We start from the raw sequence: 11760 nt of genomic DNA on the forward strand, positions 1-11760 counted from the left end.
TTTTAGAAAATGATGATGAATGAAATTCGGGGCTTATTTTCAAGTATAAAAATTAATTATAAAATCGACACTTTAGGGTTAGTCGCCCCCTTAATGCGCAATAATAGCTTGAGTCTTGTTATTGTTTTCATGATGAGCTCGAATATACTTTAAAAATGAATAAATAAAATCAATGAATTTTTCGCCTTTTTATTTGTATGACAGTCAAAGCTAATATTATGTTTAAAGGTGCTAATAAAACTCGTACGTATTTTGTATGTACCGTTCATGATTATTGCCAGGTTTATAAGGTGATTTTGTTGGTAGTTTATCTATTCGTTGTAGTCAATGAGTAGTGTTCAAAAATTTCATACAAAATTTGAAATTAAATAATAATTACGTTTGTTATTCCTCTCGAGAATTGGACTATAGCGATTTTGATAAACTAAAGTCTGGTCGCTAGATAGAGAGAAATTCTACCATTGATCGACATCTCCTTGTCTCTTACACACGCGCACAAATACATACTGCTATCACGTTTTCATACCTACGTATACGTTCCTTATACAGGCCAATGTGTTATTGTGTGTGATGGTTAGATATTCTCTTTGTCTGGCGGCCGGAGTGTACCGACAAATTAATCTATATTGTTGCGTAATATTTCTTATGAAAAGAATAAAAACCTAGTGAGCTGTTATTTATAGTCAGCAAAATGTTGCATGTATTAGTTAGGTTTTAAGTTCTGAGTATAATAATTAAAATTGATTTTTTATTCTTTGCTGTGCGAAATAGGATATGTTACTGCAATATTTTCACGCTGGAGGCAGCACCAGCATGGACAGTAAACAATTTTGTTTGACGTTTGACAACGTTTCTGTCAATATTCTGATATGACGTGTGCAACATGTCGGATTATTTACTATGTAAGTTGGGGAGGGGAAGAGGGGATTTCGGGATAAGCTCGAGCGTGTCAGATTAAGCTTGTATAGGCTTCGGGTTCGGACATGTGTCTAGTGATCATGGTATAGAAATCAGATTTCTCACATGGTGGGTTAAAAAATAATTTAATATTGAAATGTCATCGGATCTGTCAGATTAAGCCCCTATCTTATGCGATTCAAAGATTAGGTAAGCCTGTGGGGACATTTTAAAATATAAAAAATAAAGCTTCATATTTTCCTAACTAAGCATCGCAGATATTTTATTTTGCACTAAACTAAATGATTTAGTCCTTGTTGTCTAAAATATATTTATAATTAACCTAAATAAGCAATTTTCTGGATCTATTTTCTTTTTCAAACTTTAAAATAGCTGCAGTTTCTGAACCCACCGCTAAAATAAAAAACGCTCTTATTATTTTTTTATCAGTCTTACCTAATGTAAAAAACCTACTAGGTCTCCATGACGCTCGAGTGACTACGAAATTAGCACCTTTCCCTCCCCTACTATATGTGCTAGTAGCGTCCTCTGCTCCGATGTTATTTTACTAATATAACAGCCAGCCACAGCCATCTTAAAATAACTCATAGACTTGAATAATAAAAAAAAAATAACTTATTTAAGAGTGTAGACTGTAGATAATATTAATACAGTTACTAAGGGGTCAAATCAGATGATAGTTTTTAAGCAAAAAAGTTTTAAAATTATAATTTAAAATACCTTATCTTAATATACGTGTATAAAAATATTTTGTATCATTTACTTTGGTTGTGTTGTATTAAAAGAAATGATATTATTACCTCTTAATAATAAATAAATGGTCAGTTGACTTGCGTTTTGGGTTTAATTTAATTCAACAATTCTTATAACATTAACACTACACTTAACCTAAAAATTACAATTTGGGAAGGGTAAAAGAAACGCTTAGTAGTTAATACAAAATATAAATAATTTAATTTAATCTTAACTTATATCTTATTTATATAAATTGCATTTAAATTTTATTTATAGTATCTTAAAATTATTTTAAGGTGTGAGTAGATTCCACTTTTTACATTGGGCTTATTTATAAAAGACAGGAACTGTATAAAATTGGTATTGCAAAGATAGACGTATTACGAAGTTCTCTTATTTTTAAGTTTTCCACATAAAGAAAAAGTTGCCAAAGAGTGATATTTAGGAAAGAAGAATTTTTAATATTATTAACTGCAATCTACTATTAATTAACTAATTTAGCCTCATTTTGCGCATTATGTTTTGTTCTTGTTTATTCTCTAAGGAATTAACAGTAAGATAGAACATAAGATAATTTAAAAACTTTTTAAAATATTTTATAAGTATCCAACTTATAATTTTTTAATCAGATTTAAAGTGTTTAGAAATTAATTATTAGGCTTGTACCTACTATCTGACTCTATCATAATATCAGCGGGGAACCGACCATTCTTGAATCTAGATATTAAGCAGTCTTGTGCGTGGTAACTTGAGTGTATGTGCGCAAGGCGTAGGAATTAGACTATAGGATCAACCCCATGGCGCCCAACCCGGGTATCTGCTCTCGCTGAGTGATAGGATGTTGGAGATCCCACCCTCGTTTGATGGATAGGGTATCTGAAAAAGCACATTTTTTCATAAAAGAAACATATTTTATAATATTTTTACACTTTTCAAAAGAAACTAGATGGATTAAAAAACAAAGAGAAAAAGAGTCCCATAGTTAGACTGACTGGGACCATAGCCATCAGAATTTCGATTCTCAGCTGTCTTATAAAATTAGCGCAGACTGCAGAGTTTAAATTTCAGTGCTGTAATTTGCCCCACAAGTCCGAATTTAGTAAAGCCTTAACTCGATATTGTAGTGTCAGTACCATGCAGGACCGGATTTATATTTTTTACGAGTATAGGCCGTTTTAATTTTGCCGCCCCTATGTACGAAGTACGAACTCTGTCGGCTGCCGCCCCGCCTAGGACGCCATAGGACGCTACCGCCTATAACCAATGGCTCATACTGCCTATACATAAATCCAGGGCTGGTAACATGTGACTGACGCGGTGTGCTTATTAATCAGTCGGCAGTCTAGGCATAAAGGTGCGTTTCTATCGAAGCTGCTCTGGTGAAAACGCTACCTTAAAATTACTTTTAGCTCCTCTCACCTTAGCCTCCGTCTCCCCGAGCCAGCGTCGCTTGATGAAGTCGGCAGCTCGCTCGCCGATCATCACAGTGGGCGCGTTGGTGTTACCCGACGTTACTGCTGGCATGATACTGGCGTCAGCAACTCGCAGCCTGTCTATACCCTGGACCTGTGAAGTCATAAAAACGTAGTAATAGGCATGATGACTATTTTTGTTTCTTATCGGTAATTGAAATACACTTAAAAAATAGAAACATCGTTGAAAGAATGACTCTGATAGCTTAAAAATTCACCAAGATATGACAATTCAAATATCTCATAAAAAAGACCTGCAAGAAACGCTCCATACAAAGTGCTACGAAAGTATGACGTCAGTCTTTCGTAGTTTGTACGCATCGGGAGACAACTTTGTTCGACAGGTAGGTATATTAAATATTGCGTTTAGTTCATAAGTTATCGAATTGTCTACAAATATTAAGAAATTTTAATTGAAAAAAAAATTGACTTGATAATTTTTTGAAAATTTTCTCTGGTAGTTGCTATATATAAAAAACAAATTCTAATTCTATTGGCCGACATTTGGGACGGAAAAATAATCCCCCGAATACCACACGAGCTTCAAAATTATCTGGCATTTCCCTCAAGGTTCCCTGCAAACAAATAAAGTCGTCAAGTTTTTCAGGAAAAATCATAAAAAAAATACCCGATAATTTTGAAGCTCTTGTGGTATTATAAGTGAATATCCAACTTTGAAGGCGTATAACAAAAAAAATACAAATGCTATCGAGCTGAAATTTTGGGAACACTTATTTTTTACCGTGATTTCTTTATTTTTATACAAAATTCGCTAATCTTTGACCTAGTCATCATCCCTATTGCAAGATGGTGATGGTAGATGAAAGTATAGTATGTACCTAGCTACGAATAATAAAAACTACCTAGTTTGCTTTTCCATTCGCTCAGTTTAGTGATGTCAGACGTCTTGTTGTTTCTTTTTTTTAGTGGAGACTGGAGAGTTATTAATTTTAAATTTTTAAATAACTATGAGAGAGATTCAAGATTGGTTCAAGTTACGAGTAGCTCAAGCTATGTTTCCGCACCATATTATTAATAAAGGATGTTATCATAAAATATAAATTTTGTTGCAACTAGGACAATGTTTAACATCTTCAGCCAATTTTAGTGGATATAATAGTACCTTTTTAATGTAGGTAGGTACTATACTCACACCAGTATAACACCTCAACGTCAAGAAGAAAATATTAGGAAAAACTCACCTGCAAGAAATTATCCACAACCGCAGTAGGATCTCCTCTCGGTCCCATCTTGCAGGACCCAGCCTGATGGTTCTCAGGCGCAGTGTCGAGTCGCACTGCGCACTCCCAGTATGCGTCACAGCCGAACTTGTACTGCTCACAACCTTTAACAGGGGTTCTGTCCAGCTTCATACCGTATTTCTTCAGCGCCTTAGTCTCTGACAGTCTTATGGCGAATTTGATGCCTTCGATGAGGGTTTTCACGTCGTCCTCGTGAGTAAGGTAACTGAAATTAGCAATGAGATTAGATAGTAGATATTGTCTTTTTTTTATTAAATAAGGGGGCAAACGAGCAAACGGGTCACCTGATGGTAAGCAACTACTATCACCCATGGACACTCGCAACATCAGAAGAGCTGCAGGTGCGTTGGCGGCCTTTTAATAGGGAATACGCTGTTTTCTTGCAGGTTTGCAGGTCGTATAGGTCCGGAAATACTGCTGGTGACAGTTCGTTCCAGAGTTTAACAGTGCGCGGCAGAGAGTTACGCGAAAACTCACTGTGTTTTTTGATGTGATATTTTATTTTGATGAGAGATGAGAAGTTTTCTTTATAGGTGATGCAAGTTGACCATCCAGACCACCATTTGATTATTACGATTTGTACGAACCTATGTTGTTTAGCCGGGTTATGTCAAGTCGTCAAATAAAAGACTATAGCCTTGACAATACGTTATTCCACATCCATCTACAAATGAGTTTTCTGAAGATGACTTACTTGGCATAAATCTTAGGGTGTGCGAATGGATCAGCGCTGGCAATTTCCAGTCGCCCCCTACTCTTGGGCCGTAGAACTGCTGGGAACATCTGCACACTTCGCGATCCATCATCTAACTTTTCACCGACCATGCCGGTTTTAGCGCAGTCTGCTAAGAATCCACCGAAGAACAGTTGGATATCAGGATTGTCCTCTTCGGGGTTGGCGAATTTTGTATTTATGAAGGCTGTGACCTCGGAAATACCTGTTAAGAAGTGATCAATCATTATTTTTATTCGTAAAATCTGTGTTCAAAGATAAGACTTCATTTTAACAAGTATTTTTATCGTAAGATCTATGATATCACACTGCTCCATGCTACTCTTGTTGCGTCGTCGGACGCGGTTGTTTTGTCGAGATAGCAGACGGGAGATGAGGTAAGAGTACCTACCTCACCTCATCTCCCTGTGATGTCACATTGTATTACTGTATTAAATGTGATATTCTGTTCACCCGTGGCTTTACTCAACTTCGCTCTGCGTTGTGTACCAAGAACGTAGAGACGAATGCTTAATAACATCTACGAACCTGTTCCCGACATAAGACCATCCCTGAACAGCAGATACTCCATAGCGGTGGCCCAGTTCAGAGGCGTAGTGTTGTTGTCATTGACCTTGAAGTTGAGGAAATGGGCGACATGGTTGTGAAGGTTCTTGCCGACCGCTGGCAGGTTGTGGATGGTTTTGACGCCGGCTCGGGACAGAACATTGGGATCTCCTACTCCACTCAGCTGTAGGATTTGAGGTGATGCTACTGCACCCGCACTGGAAAGTAATGTAATGATAAAATTGTTTCATTATAGGTAGGTAGAGGTTGGACTTCATAACCCGACCAAATGGTCGGGTTATGTAATTCGAAGCTGAAAGATACACGGCTAACATTTACTTGATGTTTAAAAATGACCAAATAACGCAGGTCATCTGCTTAAGAATAAATTTTCCTGATGATACAATGGAAATGAAACGGAAATGTTAAGGTTCAAAAAAGATTCCATTTCCTTGGGAAGCTTTTACAGTCGAATTGTATTCGAAGTTCGGGCAATTGTTTTAAGACAATACTCAAACGTCAAGGTAATACCTGAGTACGATTTCATTGTTCGCGAAGATCACTTCGGTGCGTCCAAAACTGTTGATGACCTCAACCGCGTACGCCTGTCTAGTTGTCTGGTTGATGAGGACTTTGGAGACGGTTGCGTTGAGCATCACATGGAGATTGGGGCGGTTCTTCACTGGTCGAAGGAAGGCGCGAGCGACGCTGAGACGAGAACCATTGCGGTTGGTGGTTTGGGCTATAGCGAAGCCTGTTCTACTCTCACCGTTTAAGTCTCTCACTTGGTATCCTGAAATAAAGATAAGATTTTCAGTAGGAATTGTAACTAAAATTTAGTATCTATCTATATCAAGTCTAAAGGTTAAGGAAATCCACTATTAGCCTACAAATATTGTCTGCCTGTCTCGTAAATAAGAGAGATTCGTATATTTAATTCGGGTTTTTGGCAACGCTTTTAATAACTCCATTATATTTGATAGTAGAGGGATACTTTTTAGTCATAAGTATATAAGTTTGTTCTCTCTTTGCAGATTTCTGAGCAAAACCTGATGTCCCAAGTACCTTCCTACCTGAATAATGAAAAGCTTTACCTATTTGATGGTAAGTATTTAGTTTACGCTACCTAATTCCTCTCCAGCATTCACGAGACTGAAGCTAAGCGGTGGATGGTAGGGGAACTGCGACACGGTTAGCGGTCCTCCAGTCGCGTGGTAGCCTTTGTCCATCTCGTCTATCTGCTTGTTGTCCTCTGACTTCATAAAGTAAGGCAGGACGTCTTCGTAGGACCAGCCCTCGTTGCCAGCGGCTGCCCAGTCATCGTAGTCCTTCCTGGACCCTCGGATATACATCATACCGTTCATCACTGAAGTACCGCCCAATACCTGAGGTTGAAGAGTGTATTAATAATAGTGGAATAGTTAAAGGTGATTATTATTAGGCGCAATACCTAGGCAGATAATTCTTGACAAACGATAGTGAGGCATCATGAAATAACTGTACCTACCATAAAAAGTTTAGTGCAAAATTAGTAAGTTGAGAACTTGATTCTGGGCCAATCTAAAAACTGTAAAAGCGTCTTTTGTCCAGTTTTTTAGATTTTTGACAGTAGTATATCTATTGAACAGTGTTGCTGATTGGTTAATGTTTTTTCATCAACCAATAAATAGTCGGTCAAAAGCACCAGTGAATATAATGTTATATAAACTTCTGTAAAAAAACCTTAAAAACCAGATTAATTATGTGTACAAATAGCACTAACTTTTCCTCTCGGCCAGTAGCACTTCCTGTTCTCGCTGTTGAGGCAGGCGGCGGGCTCGGGCTCTGTGTGGTAGCCCCAGTCGATGCTCGACCCGATGAAGTTCAGGAACATTGATGGCACCTGAGCGCCGGTTGGCTCGTCGAAACCTTGAAGTCAAGGGTTTTTATAAGAATTAGAGATCGTATATTAATAATGTAATTCCTGTTGTAGGTATTAGGTATGGCCTATGGGTAATTGGTAAGCCATAAATCGCAATGGTGAGTCACGAATCACGATTCACCGAGCACGATCGAAAACCGAGAGTTGGGACTTGGGACTCGGGTTTATAACATAAAGATGTTAAAATTATGTGTGTAAAATACATAAATGAGAAATGAAATGCATGTAGACGCTATTATGCAGAGATATGCAGAACTAATAGTGCTTGTAAGCCAGCTAGGTTTATACTATTTTTAAAATTTTACCTGAATATTATGATGATAAAAATGATAATGGTTTTGGCAATTTAAGCATGTTACAACAATAAAATGTGTATGACTATTGATTCCAATTTAGTTCGCATAACCCCAGATGTAGTTTGGCTGAGGTGGTGTATACCGCCTTAAATGTTGGACTTATACACCTGACGCCTATAATATAGCAATTAGCATATAGTTGGTATCCAGAAGCAATACATACCTGCTTCCAACAGCAACACTCTCCAGTGCGGCACCTCGGACAGACGCGCTGCGACCACCGAGCCCGCCGATCCGCCGCCTACCACGATGAAGTCGTACACCGAGTCCATGTGACGACGGTACTGGAATTGAGACATATGCAATGAAAATAAGAGCATGCGCATGTAATATCATGAGCCGCGCCAATATGTACGAGCGAGCACGAGGCAATAGGCGAGTCCGAGCTACCCGTTCCCACGGCGAGCAATATCACGAGCCGCTCAAAACGCGCCTTTCAAGTTACCGACTTAAATCGGATCGGACGCGCCTATTCGAGCCAGTCCGCGCCACCTCGAGCCACCCCCTTCACATGGCGTGTCCGGCTCGAGCTGGCGCGGCGCGGTTCCTGATATTACGCGCCGTGAGAAGTCAGCATAAGGTCCAAAGGCTGGCACCTGCAACTCTTCTGATGTTGCGAGTGTCCATGGGCGACGGCAGTTGCTTTTCATCAGGTGACCCGTTTGCTCGTTTGTCCCCGATTTTCTTAAAAAAAAAAAGAATGGAAGGGGGGTTAACAGGGGACATGACCTTCCCCATAATCCAGGTAAATACAATGCGCGTTTTACGACAATGTTTTAATTGTGCCTATTACTTAAGAGACTGCTACCGCACTTGAACACCGCACGGCGTCTCTTTGATGTAGATCAACTTTAGTTGTTTTGAAAAGCTCATACCTGTAATGTACCTATGATCAATGTACGCACATAAAAGATTTTAAATATTAATGTAGGTACTAGGTAGGTTGATTTTACAAAATATGTCCCTACTTTAACACGAATATCAATTTGCCATTATTAATAAATAAACCACCGTGTAAACGCAACTTAAGCCTCGAAACCATCAACAGTCCACTGTAATCGGGAGGTTACAAACTCGAGATTACCTTGTAAATAGTTTGCACAACCCGCAACCCGCACTGCTTCCGGCGACTGTGGTTGTCGTGACCCACTCGATTATGATTTGGTCATTTTCAAATCATGGCCAAATTATCCCATGACTCTAATTTGGATAAATGCCGTGGTTTCAATCATGGCAAAACTTATACGACCAATAATTTTGACATAGACGTGTAAAAGAGACATGACAAAAGGGCCAAAAGTATGGCCAAATTAATGGCCTCACTATGGGATTGCTTGAGGCTATTTAAGACATTTAATTTTCTTGTCAACAAAAAAAAAACATTCTTGTCTGAAGATATTTCTACCAAATGTACACGGTGCCATAGGATTATAATATAATACTGAGTTTTACAAAACTCAAACAACGCAAAAATGTAGTACTACATTTTTGCGCTAAGCATTTGTTTTTACATCTTTTCAGTTATTTTATATGTTTGTCTTTAGTCGATAAAATACAAGGTGTAACAAAACTAAGTGATAATACTTTAAAGCAGAGAGGAACACATACACACCACGTGTTCCTTGTAGAGAGTTCACTGTGAAAGTAGCAGCGCTGAAAGACAATTTTATTTTTTCACTTTTGTATGGGGAAAGCCGTGACGTTGGGGCGCTTGCCCATACAAAAGCGAAAAAACCATCTATTAGGTAACGGCTAATAAAATAGTAATAAGCGAATGAAAGAATTTTAAAATAATTGCTTAGAGAAAGCGTTATCTTCAGACAAGATCTGATGACAATCTATTTATTCTTTAACTTTAGACTTAGTTATGTCTGTCCGCTGTTCCTGAGCTTTGAGCTTTCATTCAAAATTTCGACCGCACTTTCACATAGTTAGTAACGTGACTGTATAGAGCGACTCTATATAGAGCTATCTGTTCTGCTTCCAACAATAGCTCTAATCCAGCGGTACTCAATTTTTTTTATACGGGTCACAAAACGTTTTAGTCTGTGTCGCGGGCCGCAACCAAAATTATTTAGGGGTAAAAAAACGTTGATCAAAATTAGCGGTTTAATATTGGAAAAAAATATCGACTTTCTCAACATATCAAACAAGTAGCTGCACTGATTTTTTTGGGGTACAACAAAATATTTAAACCCACTCATCTTGAAACAATTTAGGCTTAACTTTAATTAACCGGCTGCATATGGCGGCGGCGCGGCGCGGCGGCGCGGTGGGCCACATGCAGCCCGCGGGTTGCAGGTTGAGTATAGCTGCACTAATCGATTTTACTTGTCCTAGGACTGCTTTCATTTTGATGCACTTTATGTGTCCATTTTGTGTTTTCATTAAGTATAATTCCTTCGATACAAGTTTGGATACCGATTAAGGCTCGCTAACAAACTAAATATTCATAGGAAATATTATATCCTATTATGGTCTATAGACCATGATTGGTATGAATATGAAATTGAGGAATGTTAGTTATTGTAAAGTCGGTTAAAGAGTCAAAAGTTAAAACGCTATGAGCATATATGCAGGATATGTAATATACATAGGCAATTGACCAAGAGTCCTCAACCGAGTCCACCTGCACGAGTATGTAGATATTATTGAATCGTTTATCGAACATGTATTTTGTAGCTTGCTTGTATGTACAGGGTACTTATTAACTTAATCCCAAAATTCACGCACTAGCTATGCAGGAAGTAGGAATATCTCAAGCAGACCTGTGAATGTACAGGGCTTAATAGTTAAACCCTTTAAAAGCGGTTTGGGGGTGGAATAATTTCTCGGTGATCTCTCGATCGTAGGCGGTGCGATCGCGGCGAACACGCGGCGAATTCGCAGTGCTAAATGGTGTATAGATGCCTGCCCTTAAACTGCTAGTGTATTAAGGTTCTTAACCCTAGAATCCACGTCGCCCTCACCTGAGCCCGTCCACAAGGGTCCTCCAGGTCACACTGGCTGCGCAGGAACACCTCCAGCAGCCCCATGAACAGCATGAAGGCGCCGCCGCCGCACGTCGCCGCTAGCGTCGGCCCCGGCTGCGACATCGGGCAGTCGCACGTTAACGCCATCTAGAAGTTATAAGTAGCAAGGTTAGACCCAATTTCACCAACGACTGATAAGTTAACGATCGAAATAATATCATTTGAGCTGTCTCGTTTTTCGTATGAAAGAGAAGACGTGCCATTTTAACAAGCTGTTAACACTAACAGACGTTGGTGAAATTGGGCTGGTGTCTGATGGCATTTCTAAAAACAATTTCTCTGTCGTTCGCGGATACTAGGCCTTTGCCAAGCCCCGGGGGTCCGCATAGCAGATTTTAAGAATGGCTGCTCTATGCTAAAGCTCCGAAGAAATCAACTGCCCCGGCATCGATTTATTTCTTCATAATAAAGTCAGTCAGTCAGTCTCACCTAGAATTCGATTAAGCTAACGTGTTAATAGGTAGGTGAAACATGTTTATGTTTACACAACAAACCTTTATTAAACTAAATAGATAACCTTTAATCGTTCTCAATTACTGCGTCGCCTGGAGGTGTAGAGTAACATATGAAAGTAGCCATGTGACGGCCTTGAAGTGACTAAACTTTTTGCGATCACAAGGTTACAAACACCGTAACATTGAATCGAATTATGATTAATTGTTTCAAAATATAGGCTGTGGTATCGAAGTATGACATCTACAAATAATTTATCAAAAATAATTGTATCAGTACCGGTAATCTGAGTTGGGGAAACCACGACATTCGCAATCATGTCATAACCGATG

General features: G+C 38.9%; 1 protein-coding gene across 1 annotated transcript; it reads right to left on the reverse strand.

The window, feature by feature from the left end:
• Positions 1 to 2344: 2344 nt before the first annotated feature.
• Positions 2345 to 11062, reverse strand: LOC121727800 (glucose dehydrogenase [FAD, quinone]). Its single transcript, XM_042115796.1, has 10 exons — positions 10913 to 11062; positions 8107 to 8227; positions 7429 to 7574; positions 6793 to 7051; positions 6198 to 6459; positions 5649 to 5884; positions 5082 to 5325; positions 4328 to 4592; positions 3073 to 3219; positions 2345 to 2529 (listed from the first exon to the last, which is right to left on the reverse strand). Exons 1-10 carry the CDS (start codon positions 11060 to 11062, stop codon positions 2443 to 2445), a joined length of 1917 nt encoding a protein of 638 aa, XP_041971730.1. The 3' UTR covers positions 2345 to 2442.
• Positions 11063 to 11760: the final 698 nt, after the last annotated feature.

The sequence above is a fragment of the Aricia agestis genome, chromosome 6 (genome assembly GCF_905147365.1).
Source record: "Aricia agestis chromosome 6, ilAriAges1.1, whole genome shotgun sequence".
In the NCBI taxonomy this organism is placed as follows: domain Eukaryota; kingdom Metazoa; phylum Arthropoda; class Insecta; order Lepidoptera; family Lycaenidae; genus Aricia; species Aricia agestis.